Raw genomic sequence first — 18,257 nt, 5'->3', positions numbered from 1 at the left:
CCCCGCCCACAGAGCGACCCCACCTCTTCCCCGGTTGGGCAGCGTCGGGGTGGGGAGGGGCGTGTCCCGAGCGGTCCCCGCCGCGGGGCGTGGCTTGCCGCAGGCCCCGCCCCTCCCGCGCCCCCCCCCCCGCCCCCCCCCCGGGGGCTCCGGCTCCCCCCGCTGCCATTCGGCCCCGGCCCGGCCGCGCCATGAGCCGCCTCCCGGCCCCGCCGCTGCCGCCGCTGCTGCTGCTGCTGCTGCTCGGCGCCCTGGGGCCCCCGGCCGCGGGACAGGCACCGGCCGCCGCCCCGGCCCCGGCCCCGGCCCCGGCCCCCTCCGCCCGCCCCAACGCCACCAGGTAACGGCAGCCCCGGCAGCGGGACCGGCTCCCGGGCGCCCCCCCCCCCCCGCCCCCGAAACCGGGACACCACCCACCCCCCCCCCCCCCCAGCCCGGGCTGGGAGACACCGGGAGCGGGACCCCCACCGGGGGCTGCGACCCCCCCCGGGACCGGGAACCTGCTGGACACCGGCGCCCCTGACAGCCCGGGACCCCCACCGGGGGCTGGGACCCCCCCCCCCGGGCCCGGGACCCCCTGACAGCCCGGGACCCCCACCGGGGGCTGGGACCCCCCCCCCCGGGCCCGGGACCCCCTGACAGCCCGGGACCCCCCCCGGGGACTGGGACCCCCCCCCGGTACCAGGATCCCCCCAGAACCGGGAACCTGCTGGGCACTGGGACCCCCGATGGCCTGGGACCCCCCCCCGGTACCGGGACCCCCTGACAGCCCGGGACCCCCCCCAGGACCGGGACCCCCCCCCGGTACCGGGACCCCCTGACAGCCCGGGACCCCCCTCCCGGGAACGGGACCCCCCCCCGGGGACTGGGACCCCCCCCCCCCGGTACCGGGATCCCCCCAGAACCGGGAACCTGCTGGGCACTGGGACCCCCGACGGCCTGGGACCCCCATTGCCCTGGGACCCCCCCTGGGGTCTGAGACCCCCCCCCAGGACCGGGACCCCCCGGGCCCGGGACCCCCTGACAGCCCGGGACCCCCCCCAGGACCGGGACCCCCCCCCGGTACCGGGACCCCCACCGGGGGCTGGGACCCCCCGGGACCAGGAAGCTGCTGGGCACCGGGACCCCCGACAGCGGGCCCCCCCCCCCAGCCCCGGGCCCCCCCGGGGATCGGGCCCCCCCCCTCCCCGGTTCGGGCCCCCCCCGGGGATCGGGCCCCCCCCGGCTGGGGCCCCCCGTGACGCCCCCCCCCCCCGCAGGCCGGTGTTCCTGTGCGGGGGGGACCACCGGGGGGACTCGGGGTACATCGCCAGCGAGGGCTTCCCCCGCCACTACCCGCCCGGCCGCAACTGCACCTGGACCATCACGGTACGCGCCCCCCCGGGGCACCCCCAGACCCTGGGGGCGCCCCAACCCCCCCCGGGGCACCCCCAGACCCCCCCCGGGGCACCCCCAGACCCTGGGGGCGCCCCAACCCCCCCCGGGGGCACCCCCAGACCCCCCCCGGGGCACCCCCAGACCCTGGGGGCGCCCCAACCCCCCCCAGGGGCACCCCCAGACCCCCCCGGGGGCACCCCCAGACCCTGGGGGCACCCCCACCCCCCCCGGGGGCACCCCCAGACCCCTCAGGGTCACCCCCAGCCCCCCCCGTGTCCCCCCCCGTCCCCCCCCCCGCCCCCCCGCTACCTCAGGGCCAGGCGGTGACAACCTTGGTCCCCGTGTCCCCCTGTCCCCTGTCCCCCTGTCCCGCGGGCGCCCGAGGGCCGGGCGGTGGCGCGCCCCTCCCTGTCCCCCCGTCCCCGTGTCCCCCAGGTGCCCGAGGGCCAGGTGGTGACAATCCGGTCCCCCCCCTGTCCCCGACGTCCCCCCGACGTCCCCCACGTCCCCGAGGGCCAGGCGGTGGCACTCCTGCATCCCCCTGTCCCCATGTCCCCATGTCCCCGGGGTGGGGTGGTGACACTCACCCCCTGTCCCCATGTCCCTGTGTCCCCCTGTCCTGCTGTCCCCCTGTCCCCCAGGGCTGAGTGGTGACACTCACCCCCTGTCCCCGTCCCCATGTCCCTGTGTCCCCCTGTCCCTGCGTCCCCCTGTCCCCATGTCCCCGGGGTGGGGTGGTGACACTCACCCCCTGTCCCCATGTCCCTGTGTCCCCCTGTCCCCATGTCCCCCTGTCCCCATGTCCCCGGGGTGGGGTGGTGACACTCACCCCCTGTCCCCATGTCCCTGTGTCCCCCTGTCCCCATGTCCCCCTGTCCCCAGGTCCCCGAGGGCCAGGTGGTGATGCTCTCTGTCCCCCTGTCCCCTGTCCCGCTGTCCCCCAGGGCTGAGTGGTGACACTCACCCACTGTCCCCATGTCCCCCCATGTCCCCCCATGTCCCCACGTCCCCACGTCCCCCTGTCCCGCTGTCCCCGGGGCAGGGTGGTGACACTCATCCTGTCCCCACGTCCCCAGGTCCCCGAGGGCCAGGTGGTGATGCTCTCTGTCCCCCTGTCCCCTGTCCCGCTGTCCCCATGTCAGGGTGGTGACACTCACCCCGTCCCCACGTCCCCAGGTCCCCGAGGGCCAGGTGGTGAAGCTCTCTGTCCCCCTGTCCCCTGTCCCGCTGTCCCCATGTCAGGGTGGTGACACTCACCCCGTCCCCACGTCCCCAGGTCCCCGAGGGCCAGGTGGTGATGCTCTCTGTCCCCCTGTCCCCATGTCCCCCTGTCCCCTGTCCCGCTGTCCCCGGGGCAGGGCGGTGACACTCACCCCGTCCCCACGTCCCCAGGTCCCCGAGGGCCAGGTGGTGATGCTCTCCTTCCGCGTCTTCGACCTGGAGCCGGACCCCCTGTGTCGCTTCGATTCCCTCTCGGTTTTCGGGGGCCACGGGCCGGGGGCCCCGTTACTGGGGCGCTTCTGCGGCACCTTCCGGCCCGGCGCGCTGCTGGCCGCCGGCAACCGCATGCTGCTGCGGATGGAGAGCGACGAGGCCACCGCCGGCCGCGGCTTCCTCGTCTGGTTCAGCGCCGGCCTCCCCCCGGCGCACGGTGAGCGGCCTGGGGGGCGCGGCGGGGCGGCGGGCACCGCCGGCGGAGAGGAGGGACCCCCCCGAAACCCAGGGCCCCCCGAACCCCCAGAGCCCCCCTCAAACCCCCATGGACCCCCCAAAACACCATGGCCCCCCCAAACCCCTATGGACCCCCCAAAACCCCCACGGACGCCCCCAAACCCCCAGAGCCCCCCTCAAACCCCCATGGACCCCCCAAAACACCATGGCCCCCCCAAACCCCCATGGACCCCCCAAAACCCCCACGGACGCCCCCAAACCCCCAGAGCCCCCCTCAAACCCCCATGGACCCCCAAAAACCCCCATGGACCCCCCCAAACCCCCAGAGCCCCCGTCAAAGCCCCATGGACCCCCCAAACACCATGCCCCCCCAAAACCCCTATGGACCCCCCAAAACCCCCATGGACCCCCCCAAACGCCTATGGACCCCCCAAGCCCCCGTAGCCCCCCTCAAACATCCATGGACCCCCCTCAAAACCCCCATGGACCCCCCTCAAAACCCCCATGGACCCCCCCAAACCCCCGTAGCCCCCCTCAAACCCCCATGGACCCCCCAAAACACCCATGGACCCCCCCAAACCCCTATGGACCCCCCAAAACCCCCTATGGACCCCCCAAACCCCCATAGCCCCCCTAAAACCCCCATGGACCCCCCCAAACCCCCAGAGCCCCCCTCAAACCCCCATGGACCCCCCAAAACACCATGGCCCCCCCAAAACCCCTATGGCCCCCCCAAAACCCCCATGGACCCCCCCAAACCCCTATGGACCCCCCCAAACCCCCATAGCCCCCCTCAAACATCCATGGAGCCCCCCAAACCCCCATAGCCCCCTAAAACCCCCATAGAGCCCCCTAAACCCCCATAGCCCCCCTAAAGTCCCTATGAAGCCCCCCCTAAAATCCCCATGGCCCCCCCAAAGCCCCATAGCCCCCCTAAAACCCCCACGGCCCCCCCAAACCCCCATGGACCCCCCTCAAAACCCTAGGGGCCCCCCCAAAACTCCATAGCCCCACCCAAACCTTTCACAAGCCTATGAACCCCCCTAAAACCCCATGGAGCCCCCCCAAACCTCCATAGCCCCCCTAAAATCCCCATGGAGCCCCCCAAACCCCCATAGCCCCCCTAAAACCCCCATGGAGCCCCCCCAAAGCCCCATAGCCCCCCTAAAATCCCCATGGATCCCTCAAAGCCTCTATAGCCCCCCTAAAATCCCCATGGAGCCCCCCAAAGCTCCCATAGCCCCCCTAAAAACCCCACGGCCCCCCCAAACCTTCCACAAGCCTATGAAGCCCCCCCTAAAATCCCCATGGCCCCCCCAAAGTCCCATAGCCCCCTAAAACCCCCATGGAGCCCCCCAAAGCTCCCATAGCCCCCCTAAAACCCCCATGGAGCCCCCCATAGCCCCCCTAAAACCCCCATGGAGCCCCCCAAAGCCCCATAGCCCCCCTAAAATCCCCATGGATCCCTCAAAGCCCCATAGCCCCCCTAAAATCCCCATGGAGCCCCCCAAACCCCCATAGCCCCCCTAAAATCCCCATGGATCCCTCAAAGCCTCTATAGCCCCCCTAAAATCCCCATGGAGCCCCCCAAAGCTCCCATAGCCCCCCTAAAACCCCCATGGAGCCCCCCAAAGCCCCATAGCCCCCCTAAAACCCCCACGGCCCCCCCAAACCCCCATAGCCCCCCTCAAACCCCCATGGAACCCCCAAAGCCCCATAGTCCCCCTAAAACCCCCACGGCCCCCCCAAACCTTCCACAAGCCTATGAAGCCCCCCCTAAAATCTCCATGGCCCCCCAAAGCTCCATAGCCCCCCCCTAAAACCCCTGTGGAGCCCCCTCATAACCCCCCTAAAAGTCCCCCACAGCCCCCCCAAACCCCCATAGCCCCCCTAAAACCCCCAAAGCCCCCCCCCCAGCCCCCCTAAAACCCCCCGGCCCCCCCAAAGCCCCCCCCGCCCCCCGACCCAGCCCAACCCTCAGGACCTTTTGCAGGGCCCCCCCACGGACGGCGGCGTTCGGGGGTCAATAATAAACCCCATTTTTTCGGGGAGTCCTGGCACTATTTTGACGGTGAGTACGGCCCCCCCCCAAAAAAAACTAAAAGCACCCCCGGGGGGGGGGGGCCTTGCACCCCGAGAGCCCTTCCTCCCCTTCCCCTCCTCCTCCTCCTCCTCCTCGGGTGGTTTTGGCATCGCCCCCCCCATAATTACCCACCCACGAGGTTGCTTTTTTTGGGGGGGTGGGGGGGGGGTGGGGGGGCCGCACCCTGCCCCACGGCCACGTTTCGGGGGGGTCTCAGTGAGAGCGGAGCCGCCGGCGGTGCGGGAAAAGGGGGTGGGAGGGGTCGCAATGTGTGTCCCCCCCCCTAAAATCTCACCCCCCCCCCCCCCCCCCCCAGAGCACCAGTTCTGCGGGGGGCGGCTGGAGAAGCCCCAGGGGAGCCTGAAGACCCCAAATTGGCCGGAGGAGAATTATCCCGCTGGGATCAGCTGCTCCTGGCACATCGTGGCACCCCCGGAGAAGGTTTGGGGGGGTCCCGGGGGGGGGGTGGGGGGGGTGGGGGGGGGGCTCGGAGCTGATTTTGGGGTGGGGGGGGTTTGTGTCCCCCGAAGGTGATCGAGTTGAGGTTCGGGAAGTTCGACGTGGAGCCGGACGCTCACTGCCGCTACGACTACGTGGCCGTTTTCGAGGGGGGGGAGACGGACGACGCGCGGAGGGTGGGGAAGTTCTGCGGGGAGGAGACCCCCGGGTGAGAGCCACCCCCCCCCCAGCTCTGCCTGAGCCCCCCCAAAACCTGCCTGACCCCCCCAAACCAGCCTGAGCCCCCAAACCTGCCTGAGCCCCCCTAAAGCCAGCCTGACCCCCCCAAACCAGCCTGAGCCCCCTCAAAAAAACAGCCTGGACCCCCCAAAAAACCAGCCTGGACCCCCCCAAAACCTGCCTGAGCCCCCCAAATCTGCCTGAGCCCCCCCAAACCTGACTGACCCCCCCAAACCTGCCTGAGCCCCCCAAACCTGCCTGAGCCCCCCTAAAGCCAGTCTGATCCCCCCAAACCAGCCTGATCCCCCCAAAACCTGCCTGAGCCCCCCAAATCTTCCTGAGCCCCCCAAATCTGCCTGAGCCCCCCCAAATCTGCCTGACTCCCCCAAACCTGCCTGAGCTCCCCCAAACCTGCCTGACCCCCCCAAAACTGACTGACACCCCAAAACCTGCCTGAGCCCCCCCAAATCTGCCTGACTCCCCCAAACCTGCCTGAGCTCCCCCAAAACCAGCCTGACCCCCCCAAAACTGACTGACACCCCAAAACCTGCCTGAGCCCCCCAAAACCAGCCTGACCCCCCCAAACCTGCCTGAGCTCCCCCAAAACCATCCTGACCCCCCCAAAACCTGACTGACCCCCCCCAAAACCAGCCTGAGCCCCCCCAACCTGCCTGACACCTCAAAACCAGCCTGACCCCCCCAAACCAGCCCGGATCCCCCCCAAAACCAGTCTGTCTCACCCCAAACCAGCCTGACCCCTCCAAGACCAGCCTGAGCCCCCCCAAACCAGCCTAGACCCCCCAAAAACCAGTCTGACCCCCCCCAGGCAGCCCGGACCCCCCCTAAAACCCTCCTGACCCCCCCACCCCATTCTGATCCCCCCCAAACCCACCCTGACCCCTCCAAAACCAGCCTGGACCCCCCTAAACTCACCCTGATGCCCCCCAAACCCCTCCTGACCCCCCCAACCCCACCCTGGACCCCCCCAAACCCCTCCTGACCCCCCCCCAACCCCTCCTGAACCCCCCAAACCCCTCCTGACCCCCCCAACCCCTCCTGATTCATCCCCAAACCCCTCCTGACCCCCCCCAACCCCACCCTGGACCCCCCCAAACCCCTCCTGACCCCCCCCCAACCCCTCCTGAACCCCCCAACCCCACCCTGGACCCCCCCAAACCCCTCCTGACCCCCCCAACCCCACCCTGGACCCCCCAAAACCCCTCCTGACCCCCCCCAAACCCCTCCTGAACCCCCCAAACCCCTTCTGACCCCCCCCAACCCCACCCTGGACCCCCCAAACCCCTCCTGACCTCCCCCAACCCCACCCTGGACCCCCCCAAACCCCTCCTGACCTCCCCCAACCCCACCCTGGACCCCCCAAACCCCCTCCTGACCCCCCCAAACCCCTCCTGACCCCCCTAAACCCCACCCTGGACCCCCCCAAACCCCTCCTGACCCCCCCATTTCTGCCCCCCAGCCCCATCCTCTCCTCCGGCCACGAGCTGCTGGTTCAATTCGTCTCGGACCTGAGCGTGACGGCCGACGGCTTCTCCGCCACCTACACCGTCAGGAACCGGGACGCGGCACCGGCACCGGACCCCGGCACCGATCCGGTTACCCCCAAAACCAAGGGGGGCGGGAAGGGGAAAGCCCCCCCCGGCCCTAAACCGGTGACGCCGACCGCCGCCGTCCTCACCGTCACCGCGACCCCCTGCCCCCAGCGATGCCGGCGCGCCGGGACGCTGCAGAGCAACTTCTGCGGCAGCGATTTCGGTGAGGACCCCCCCCACCCCCAAAAATGGGGTACGGGGTGGGGGGGGAGGCTGAGGACCCCCAAAAATGGGGGGACAGGGAAGGGGAGGAGGCTGAGGACCCCCCAAAGATGGGGTATGAGGAGGGGGATGGCTGAGGACCCCCCAAAATGGGGTACAGGGATGGCGGACGACCCCCCAAAGATGGGGGTATGGGTAAGAGGGGTGGCTGAGGACCCCCCGAAGCTGGGGTACAAAGAGGGGGATGGCTGAGGACCCCTCAAAATGGGGGGACAGGGAAGGGGGGGAGGCTGAGGACCCCCCCAAAGATGGGGTAAGGGGAGGGGGGTGACTGAGGATCCCCCAAAATGGGGGGACGAGGAGGAGGGAGGCTGAGGCCCCCCCTAAAGCTGGGGTATGGGGGGGGGACGGCCGAGGTTTTGGGGCGTCTCACCCCTCCCTGTGCCGACAGTGCTGACCGGGACGGTGAAGTCGGTGTCGCGGGTGTCGCGGGGTCCCCCCCAGGAGCGGGGCTGGGCCGTGGTCTCCATCCTCGGCCTCTACAAATCGGGGGGCCTGGGGGTGCCCCAACCCGCCAAGGGGGCCACCCTGCGCCTCCAGCTGCCCTGTCGCCTCTGCCCCGGCCTCAAGAAAGGTGGGTGCCCGATGGAGGGGGGTGGGGGGGGGGGTCTCTGTGCCCCCCCATATCCTGACCCCCCCCCCCCCCCAAATCTCTTCCAGGCTCCAGCTACATCCTGATGGGGCGGGTGGGGGCGGATGGGGGGGCCGTGTTGCCCCCCGACGCCTTCGTCGTCCCCTACCGCCAGCAGCAGCAGCAGGTTTTGGGGAACCTCAGCAAGAGGCCGTGTCGGGGGAACCCCTGAGACCCCCTGGACCCCCCCCCCCCCAAATTATGGACCCCCCCATATGCAAATAAAGGGCGCAGAGCCGGAGGATGGGAGTGATGGGGGGGGGGGGAGCCCCCATCCCGCTGCCACGTCGCTGGGTGGATGCGAGACCCCACCCCCCGCCCCTCCCTCTCGGGGGGGGGGGCACAGGGCGGCCCCCCCCCCACGGTGGAGCCCGAGGAAGGGGACCCCAGGGCCGCCCCCCGCCTTAAAAACCCGCGGTGAGGCTCCTTTAAGAACGGACGAGGGGGCGGGGTTTGAGGGTTGGGGGCGGAGCCTGCTGGCAGGCGGAGGAGGGGCCGGGGGGGCCTGAGTGCGCGGAGGGGGCGTGGCCTCCCGTAGAGGGGGCGGGCACCGGGGGGCGTGGCTTCCCGTAGAGGGGCGGGCACCGGGGGGCGTGGCCTCCCGTAGAGGGGCGGGGCACCGGGGCGTGGCCTCCCGTAGAGGGGTGGGTAAAGGGGCGTGGCCGCCGATTGAGAGGCGGGGAAGAGGCGTGGCCTCCAGCAGAAGGGGCCGCAGCGGAGGAAGGGGCAATGGCGGGAGGCGGTGAGGCCGCTGACCCGGCGGGGGCCCTGGGGAGGGGGGAGCAGAGGGGTGAGGGGGGTCCCCAGGGGGTCCCCTCGGGGCCGGGGGGGTCCCCGGTGTCCCCGCGAGGTGGCAGCGGACCTGCTGGATGCCGACAGTGACAGGGATGGGGGACGAGGCCCCTCCGGGGACGGCCACAGGGACCCCACCCATCCTCATCCACCCCCCCCGCCACCCCGGCGGCCTCACCGTCACCTCCTGGTCCCTTCGGTTGGGCGACGGCGGCGAGAAGCCCGGTGGCCCGTGGGGGACGAGCCCCACGTGCGCCATGTTGAAGCTCGGCCTGGCCGCTGGCAGAGCCCGCCTTCTTTTCACATCGATCTTTGCCGGCATAGGTTGGGAGAGCTGTCAGTCTCCCCTGTCCTGAGGTGATGCTGCCTCTGATTGGCTGCCTGGGTTTGTGCCTCTCACTGTGCCCCGGTTTGGGGCCCGCCTTCCCCTGAGGTGATGCTGCCTCTGATTGGCCGCTTGGGCTGTCACTCTGCCCAGGTACAGTGCCCGCCCTCCCCTGAGGTGATGCTGCCTCTGATTGGTCCCCAGGTGGTCAGGCTGCTGTGCTGCAGTGCCCGCCCTCCCTTGAGGTGACGCTGCCTCTGATTGGCAGCTTGGGCTGTCACTCTGCCCAGGTACAGTGCCCGCCCTCCCCTGAGGTGATGCTGCCTCTGATTGGCCGCTTGGGCTGTCACACTGCCCAGGTACAGTGCCCGCCCTCCCCTGAGGTGATGCTGCCTCTGATTGGTCCCCAGGTGGTCAGGCTGCTGTGCTGCAGTGCCCGCCCTCCCCTGAGGTGATGCTGCCTCTGATTGGCTGCCTGGGCTGTGACTCTGCCCCGGTTTGGGGCCCGCCCTCCCCTGAGGTGATGCTGCCTCTGATTGGCTGTCTGGGCTGTCACTCAGCCCAGGTACAGTGCCCCCCCTCCCCTGAGGTGATGCTGTCCTCTGATTGGCTGCCTGAGGGGTCACATCCCCACCCTGTGCCCACCCCTCGCTGAGGTGATCTTTGCTCTGATTGGCTGCCTGGGATCTCCTCCCCTTGCTCTTTCCATGGGTCAGACAGCTTGTCAATCATCCCTGTGCCATTCTCCCACCAGGCGTGATTGGTGGAGCCGACACGCCCCGCCCCCGCACGGTGCCCAGTTATTTTGACTCTTCCCACCTTTCCTGCAGGCCTCGAAACTTGATTGGTTGGTTACATATCAATCACGTGCCTTTCCCCCGCCTCCTCAAATGCGATTGGCTGTCCGGGGTCCACTGGCTCTCCACTGACTTCTGGGTGGACGTTGCCAGGCAACTTAGCTCCGCCTTCTCTATCGCGATTGGTGGAGAGCTGCAACCCTCTCCTTTCCAGCATCTACGCTGGGATTGGCTGCGACCGGGCGGCAAACCCGCCCCTGCTCGAAAGCGATTGGCCCTCACGCCTACCCATCAAAGAATAAACCGCACTTCCTCTTTTTCCGCCCTCGGTCACGCCCCCTTCCTCCTCCACCCTCTCCGGTTGGCCGCTTCCCCGCGCCCCCTCCCGCTCTGATTGGCCGCGGCGCTGGCCCCGCCCCCGCCAGGGGGCCGCCTCCCCGCGCGGCAGCGGCCGGGCTCTCAGTCGAGCAGCGGCGCCCGCGCTGAGCGGAGCTCTCCCGCCGCCGGGGGCCCCGCGATGGCGGCGGGCGAGGCGGGAACCATGACGGCGGAACTGCTGCCGCCCCTACCGCCATCGCCGCCGCCCGGAGGAGCCGGTACGGAACGCGCTCTGGAAGAAGCGGCGGCCTCCGGTACCCTCAGCCTGGCCGGTCGCCGCCTGCGCGCCTTCCCGGTAGCGGCGGCGCGGCGGTGGGACCTCAGCGACACCACGCAGGCTGGTGAGACCACGCCCCCTCCTGCCTTAGCCACGCCCCCGGGGCCACCCCTGGCCACGCCCCTCCCGGGGGTCCCGGATACCCCCCTCCCCGGGCGGTAGCGGCTCCGCAGCCCCCCCCCTGCCCCGTTCCCGGGGGTCCCCGGTGCCTCCTGGCCCCCCCTGCCCCGTTCCCGGGGGTCCCTGGTGCCTCCTGCCTGCCCCAGGCTGGGTCTGGCTCCCCTCTCCCTGTTCCCGGGGGTCTCCGGTGCCTCCTGTGCCCCCCAAGCCGGGCCTAGCTCCCCCCTGCCCCGTTCCCGGGGATCCCTGGTGCCTCCTGGCGCCCCCTGCCCCGTTCCCGGGGATCCCTGGTGCCTCCTGCCTGCCCCAGGCCGGGCCCAGCTGCCTCCCACCCTGTTCCCGGGGGTCTCCGGTGCCTCCTGGCGCCCCCAAGCCGGGCCTAGCTCCCCCCTGCCCCGTTCCCGGGGATCCCTGGTGCCTCCTGGCGCCCCCTGCCCCGTTCCCGGGGGTCTCCAGTGCCTCCTGCCCACCCCAGGCCGGGCCCAGCTGCCCCCCGCCCTGTTCCCGGGGGTCCCCGGTGCCTCCTGGCTCCCCCCAGCCCCATTCCCAGGGATCCCCGGTGCCTCCTGCCCCCCAGGCCGGGCCCAGCTCCCCCCCTTCCCCTCCGCAGCCCCCCCAGCCTCCTCAGGCAGGTCCCCGGGGGGGCCCAGGGGTGTTGCATCCCCCCCCTGCATCAGCCTCTCGGGGGCCTTTGGCCTCTCGTGCTGAATCCCGGCCTTTCGGAGGGGGCCGGGAGCCCCACCCCCCCCCCCCTCCACGGGGTAACACGGGGTTCCCCCCCCGGGGGGGGCCTGCGGGTTCCCCCCCCGCCCTTGCCCCGCCGCCGCCTCCCCGGAAGCCAAAGGTTTGCCGAACGCGCCGGGAGGCCGGAGTCCGGATAAACAAGGTGCCGGGGCGGGAAGAGCCGGCACGCCTGGTCCGGGCGGTCCTGCCTGCCTCAGTTTCCCCCTCCCAGCGTAGAGGGGGGGTCACCAGCCTGCTGTGCCCCCCCCCCCCCCCCCATCAAGGGCAGGGGTGGGGAGCCGCCCCGCCGCTCTCGCTTCCCCTTTGGCTTCCCCTTCCGGCAGGGTTGGGGTGCCATCGGCCTCCCCCAGACCGGCCCTGAAAAGGGGGGCTGAGGGCTCGGCACCCCCCATTTCAGCCCCTTCTCAGGGGAGGGGTGGGGGTGCCCCCTCGTTACCCCCTCGTTAACGTCCTCTGTTGGGGACGCTCTAGGGTCACCCTGGGGGGTGGCTCTGCCCCATGTGTCCCCCCCCACCCTGAGCTGAACCCCGCCACGGCGCCGGGGAGGGAGAGGGGGAGAACGAGGTGTCCCCCGTCCCCGAGGGTCCCCGTCCCTTGTCCCCATCCCTGAGGCTCCCCAGTCCCTGGCGGTCCCCTGTCCCCGAAGGTCCCCATCCCTGGCGGTCCCTGTCCTCGTCCCTGAGGACCCCTTGTCCCCATCCCTTGTCCCCCACCCCGAAGGGTCTCGGTCCCCTGTCCCTGCTGTCCCCATCCCTGAGGGTCTCTGTCCCTTGTCCCCAGTGGTGCCTGTCCCCATCCCTTGTCCCCATCAGTCCCCATCCCTGAGGGTCTCTGTCCCCAAGGGTCCCTGTCCGCATCCCTGCTGGTCTCTGTCCTCATCCCTGGTCCCAATCAGTCCCCAGCCCTAAGGAGTCCCCGTCCCCGAGGGTCCCTTGTCCCCGAGTGTCCCTGTCCCCATCCTTGGGGGTCCCTGGTCCCCAGCCCTAAGGAGTCCCCGTCCCCGAGGGTCCCTTGTCCCTGAGGGTCCCTGTCCCCATCCCTGCTGGTCTCTGTCCCCATCCCTTGTCCCCAAGGGTTCCTGTCCCCATCCTTGAGGGTCCCTGGTCCCCAGCCCTAAGGAGTCACTGTCCCCGAGGGTCCCTGTCCCCATCCTTGGGGGTCCCTGGTCCCCAGCCCTAAGGAGTCCCCCATCCCCGAGGGTCCCCTGTCCCCAAGGGTCCCTGTCCCCATCCTTGGGGGTCCCTGGTCCCCAGCCCTAAGGAGTCCCCCATCCCCGAGGGTCCCCTGTCCCCAAGGGTCCCTGTCCCCATCCTTGGGGGTCCCTGGTCCCCAGCCCTAAGGAGTCCCTTGTCCCCGAGGGCCCCTGTCGCCCATCCTTGGGGGTCCCTGGTCCCCAGCCCTAAGGAGTCCCTTGTCCCCGAGGGTCCCTGTCCCCATCCTTGGGGGTCCCTGGTCCCCAGCCCTAAGGAGTCCCCTGTCCCCATCCTTGGGGGTCCCTGTCCCCATCCTTGGGGGTCCCTGGTCCCCAGCCCTAAGGAGTCCCCTGTCCCCATCCTTGGGGGTCGCGCGTCCCCGTCCCCACGCGTCCCCGTCCCCGCAGACCTCTCCCGCAACCGCTTTGGGGAGGTGCCGGAGGCCGCCTGCCGCCTGGTCTCCCTGGAGGGGCTCAGCCTCTACCACAACTGCCTGCGCAGCGTCTCCCCCGCCATCGCCAACCTCCAGGCCCTCGCCCACCTCGACCTCAGGTACCGCCCTTCCCCGGGGCGGGGGTCCGGCGGCACCCCCTTGACGCTGCCGGTCACCCCCTCCTGCCCGCTCTCTGCCTGCTCCCTGCCTGCAGTCGCAATCAGCTGACCTCGCTGCCCGCCTGCCTCTGCCTCCTGCCCCTCCGCGTCCTCAACGCCAGCAACAACCGGCTGGCGCAGCTCCCCGAAAACATCGGGGCGCTCGACGCCCTGCGGCAGCTGGTGAGCACAAAGGGGGGGGGGTGACGACACCAGGACCCCCCCCCCCCCTTTTTTTGTCACCGTGTGTCCCCCCCCCGTTGTCACCTCGCTTCGTTAATTCTCCCCCCCCGCCCCCCCAGGACGTCAGCTGTAACGAGCTGCGGGCGCTGCCGGCCGGCGTCGGGCGGCTGAAATCGCTGCGGGATCTCAACCTCCGCCGCAACCAGCTCACCGTGCTGCCCGCAGGTGGGTGGGGGGGCTCGGGGGGGGGCTCCCCCACTTTGGGGGGGTCCTCACTGACCCCCCCCCCCCCCCCCCCCGTGTGTGTCTGCCCCCTCCCCCCCAGAGCTGTCGGAGCTTCCCCTCGTCCGCCTCGACTTCTCCTGCAACCGGGTGGTCGCCATTCCCCGCTGCTACCGGCGTCTCCGGCACCTCCAAATCATCCTGGCCGATAACAACCCCCTCCAGTCGCCCCCCGCCCAGGTGAGGGGGGTCCGGGGGGGTCGGGGGGACCCCTGGGGCCCCCCCAAACCCCATCTGACCCCCCCCAACCCCCCCCCCCCCCCCCCAGGTCTGCCTGAAGGGTAAAGTCCACATCTTCAAGTACCTCCACCTTGAAGCCGAGGCCACCGCCGCCACCCGGCCCCCCCCGCCATGGTAAAGGGGGGGGTCTCAAAGAGGGGGGGATCCCCCCCCAAATTCTGCCCCCCCGGGTTTTTTTGGGGTCCCCCACCCTTGTTTTTTACCCCCCCCCCCCAGCCTCACGGACGAGCTTTGCCCCCTCCGGCAGCGCGGGGGCTTGGACTCCGGCTTCAACAGCGTCGACAGCGGCAGCAAGCGGTGGTCCGGCAACGAGGTGGGTGTTGGGGTGCGGGGGGAGGGGCTTGGGGTGCCCCCCACCCTAAATCCCCCCCCCCCCCGCACCCCCTTTTCCACCATTTCAGTCCACGGATGAGTTTTCGGAGCTGCCCCGGCAGCACAGGGAGAAGCGCGGCGGGGCAGGTGAGCGGGGTGGGGACCCCCTGTCACCCCTTGGGGACCCCCTGTCACCCCCCCTGGGGGCCAGTGTCACCCCTTGGGGACCCCCTGTCACCCCCCCGGGACCCCCTGTCACCCCCCGGGGGCCAGTGTCGCCCCTTGGGGACCTGGTGTCACCCCCCAGGGACCTGGTGTCACCCCTTGGGGACCCCTGTTACCCCCCTGGGACCTGGTGTCACCCCTTGGGGACCCCCCGTCACCCCCCCGGGGGCCAGGTGTCACCCCCCCGGGGACCCCCGTCACCCCCCCCCGGGGGCCAGTGTCACCCCCCCGGGGGCTGGTGTCACCCCCGTGGGGACCCCTGTTACCCCCCTGGGACCTGGTGTCACCCCTTGGGGACCCCCCGTCACCCCCCTGGGACCTGGTGTCACCCCCCCCCGGGGGCCAGGTGTCACCCCCCCCGGGGACCCCCGTCACCCCCCCCGGGGGCCAGTGTCACCCCCCCGGGGGCCGGTGTCACCCCCGTGGGGACCCCTGTCACCCCCCCGGGGGCCAGTGTCACCCCCCCGGGGGCTGGTGTCACCCCCTTGGGGACCCCCGTCACCCCCCCTTGGGGACCCCCTGTCACCCCTTGTGGACCCCCGTCACCCCCACGGGACCCGGTGTCACCCCCCCGGGATCCCCTGTCACCCCTTGGGGACCCCCCGTCACCCCCCGGGGGCCGGTGTCACCCCCCGCTCCCCGCAGCCGGTGACAGCGACCCCGAGCAGGTCGACTTCATCGAGGGCAGCCTCACCGGGGAGGAGGAGGAGGAGACCCCCCTGGAGGTGACGGCATCGTGTCCCCCCCCCACCCTGGGACCCCCCCCCCCATTTTGGGGGGGGCTCCCCAAATCCTAGGACCCCCCCCAAACCCCAGGGCCCCCCTTTGCCCCCCCCAGGAGCAGCAGGGCTCGTCCCCGCGAGGTGACACCCCGGAGAAGGCGGCCGGTGGCCGGTGGGTGCTGGGGGTCAGGGGAGTTTTGGGGGGGTCGTGGGGGGGTTTGGGGGGGTCATAGGGGCGGTTTGGGGGGGTCGTGGGGGTTTTGGGGGGTCAGGGGTGTTTTGGGCGGCTGTGGGGGGTCGTGGGGAGTTTTGGGGGGGTCATGGTGGGGGGTTTGGGGGGTCAGGGGTGGTTTGGGGCGTCGTGGGGGGGCTGTGGGGGGTTTTGGGGGGTCGTGGGGGGGTCAGGGGAGTTTTGGGGGGTTTGGGGGGGTCATGGTGGGGGGTTTGGGGGGTCGTAGGGGGGCTGTGGGGGGATTTGGGGGGTCGTGGGGGGGTCAGGGGAGTTTTGGGGGGTTTGGGGGATTTTAGGGTGTCGTGGGGAGGGTTTTGGGGAGTCATGGGGGGGTTGTGGGGGTTTGGGCGGTCGTGGGGGGGGGTTGGGGGGGGTTTGGGGGATCGTGGGGGGTCAGGGGAGTTTTGGGGGGATTTCAGGGGGTCGTGGGGGGGGGGGTTAGGGGCTGGGGGGGGGGGTTGGGGGGCCAGGGGGGTTTTGGGGAGTCGTGGGGGGTCCTGGGGGTTTTTTGGGGGGGTCGGGGGGTCATGGGGGAGGGTTTTGGGGGGTCAGGGGGGTTTTGGGGAGTCATGAGGGGGTTGTGGGGGTTGTGGGGGTTTAGGGGGTTGTGGGGGGGTTTTGGGGGGCCCTGGGGGGGTGCGGGGTTTTGGGGGGTCCCCGCTGAACCCCCCGCCCCCCCAGGGTGGTCCCCGCCCCCTGGCAGGGGGAGGGGCCCGGGGAGGGGCGGCGGCGCCCCGAGAGCCTGCAGCTCTGGCAGGAGAGGGAGAGGAGGAGCCGGGGGCTGGAGCGGAGGGACAGGTACGGGACTGGGAATGGGAATGGGGACTGGGATTGGGGACTGGGGACCAGGGACGGGGGACTGGGATTGGGGGCAGGGGACTGGGACTGGGGGCAGTGAATTGGGATTAGGGAACTGGGATTGGGGACAGGGATTAGGGATGGGATTGGGGAAAGGGAATGGGGATTAGGGATGGGATTGGGGAAAGGGAATGGGGATTAAGGGAAAGCGATTGGGGACTGGGATTGGGGACTGGGATTGGGGACTGGGGACTGGGATTGGGGATTGGGGACTGGGATTAGGGATGGGATTGGGGAAAGGGAATGGGGATTAAGGGAAAGCGATTGGGGACAGGGAATGGGGATTGGGATTGGGGATTGGGGACAGGGATTGGGGATGGGGATCGGGAATGGGGAGGGGAGAATGGGATGGGAATTAGGGATGGGATTGGGGGAGCGGGATTGGGGATGGGAATGGGGCCTGAGGGGGGGGGGATTTGGGACTGGGATGGGGGACTGGGACTGGGGACAGGGATGGGGATTGGGGAGAGGGGAATGGGATGGGAGTTAGGGATGGGATTGGGGGCGTGGGGGGAGAGGTTGGGGCTGGGGGACTGGGATTGGGGCTGGGGACAGGTTCGGGACTGGGACGGGGGACTGGGATTGGGGCTGGGGGACTGGGATTGGGGAAAGGGACAGGTTCGGGACTGGGATGGGGGACAGGTTCGGGATTGGGGATGGGGGACTGGGATTGGGGATGGGGGACTGGGACTGGGATGGGGGACAGGTTTGGGACTGGGATCGGGGACAGGTTCGGGATTGGGGACAGGGGACTGGGATTGGAGACGAGGGCAGGTTTGGGACTGGGACTGGGATTGGGGACAGGGACAGGTTCAGGACTGGGACGGGGGACTGGGATTGGGGACAGCGGGCTGGGATTGGGGCTGGGGACAGGTTTGGGACTGGGACGGGGGACTGGGATTGGGGACAGGGGACTGGGATTGGGGACGGGGACAGGTTCGGGACTGGGATTGGGGACGGGGCGGGGTGGCTGCCACCTTCCCCCCCTCCAGCTCCCTGCGAGCGGCTGCCCAGGCCCCCCCCGCCCCCGCTGCTGGCCCCAGGTGGGTGCCCCCCGTGTCCCCCCCCCCGTGTCCCCCCCCCGTGTCCCCCCCCCGTGTCCCCCCGAGCGCGGGGGCCCCGGTGACACGGGGGGGCCGCTCTCCCCCCAGCAGCCCCTCGGAGCCGGGCCCCCTCCCGCCGCAGCAGCCCAGGACGCCAGCGGTGAGCGCGGGGCTGGGGGGGGGGGGGGGGGGGCGCCCTCATTAGGCTCGGCGCTAATTAGCGACGGCGTTAATGACCCCCCCCTCCCCCCTCCCCCGCCATTGCAGGGCCCGGACGAAGCCCCCGGCGCCCCCCCGGCCCCCCCCAGCTCCTCGCCCCGCGCCGCCCCCCGCCCCAGCAGCTTCCTCTTCCGCTCCTCCTCCTCCTCCTCCTTCCCCCGCGCCGCTGCCACCAAACCCGGTAGGACCCGTGCACGTGTCCCCCCCCCGCGTGTCCCCCCCCCCTCCCCCCGTGACCCCCCCTCACCTGCGACCCCCCCCCCATATTTCTTCCCCGCAGCCCCCCCGTCCCGCGACGCCGCCCCGGACCCCGACGAGAGGGAGCTGATCGCCGAGATGCGGCAGGTAGAGACCCCCCCTCCCCCCCCCCGAACTCTTTCATTCGGGGGGTCTGTACCCCCCTAAATTTTTTATTTTGGGGGGGGGGTCCCCCCTATTTTGTGCCCCCCCCC

The 18,257-nt window shown here is 70.9% G+C and overlaps 2 protein-coding genes across 2 annotated transcripts; both read left to right on the top strand.

The window, feature by feature from the left end:
• Window positions 1-191: 191 nt before the first annotated feature.
• PCOLCE (procollagen C-endopeptidase enhancer) lies at window positions 192-8,455 on the top strand (the record flags this gene model as incomplete). Its single annotated transcript, XM_082339272.1, has 8 exons — window positions 192-340; window positions 1,260-1,368; window positions 2,770-3,028; window positions 5,448-5,572; window positions 5,662-5,798; window positions 7,287-7,582; window positions 8,033-8,215; window positions 8,302-8,455. The coding sequence occupies 8 exons, from the start codon at window positions 192-194 to the stop codon at window positions 8,442-8,444; spliced, it is 1,401 nt and encodes a 466-aa protein (XP_082195398.1). The 3' UTR covers window positions 8,445-8,455.
• A 2,193-nt stretch (window positions 8,456-10,648) lies between these two features.
• Window positions 10,649-18,150, top strand: LRCH4 (leucine rich repeats and calponin homology domain containing 4; the record flags this gene model as incomplete). Its single annotated transcript, XM_082339273.1, has 15 exons — window positions 10,649-10,905; window positions 13,306-13,450; window positions 13,546-13,672; window positions 13,792-13,897; window positions 13,998-14,134; window positions 14,223-14,308; window positions 14,411-14,507; window positions 14,596-14,653; window positions 15,377-15,456; window positions 15,570-15,625; window positions 16,367-16,483; window positions 17,536-17,586; window positions 17,698-17,746; window positions 17,854-17,986; window positions 18,086-18,150. Coding segments are annotated over exons 1-15 (1,509 nt in total), but the record flags the coding sequence as incomplete, so codon positions are not given.
• Window positions 18,151-18,257: the final 107 nt, after the last annotated feature.

This window comes from Platalea leucorodia, assembly GCF_965183815.1.
Source record: "Platalea leucorodia genome assembly, contig: HAP1_HAP1_SCAFFOLD_644, whole genome shotgun sequence".
Taxonomy (NCBI): domain Eukaryota; kingdom Metazoa; phylum Chordata; class Aves; order Pelecaniformes; family Threskiornithidae; genus Platalea; species Platalea leucorodia.
This window is presented reverse-complemented; position numbering and strand designations above follow the sequence as displayed.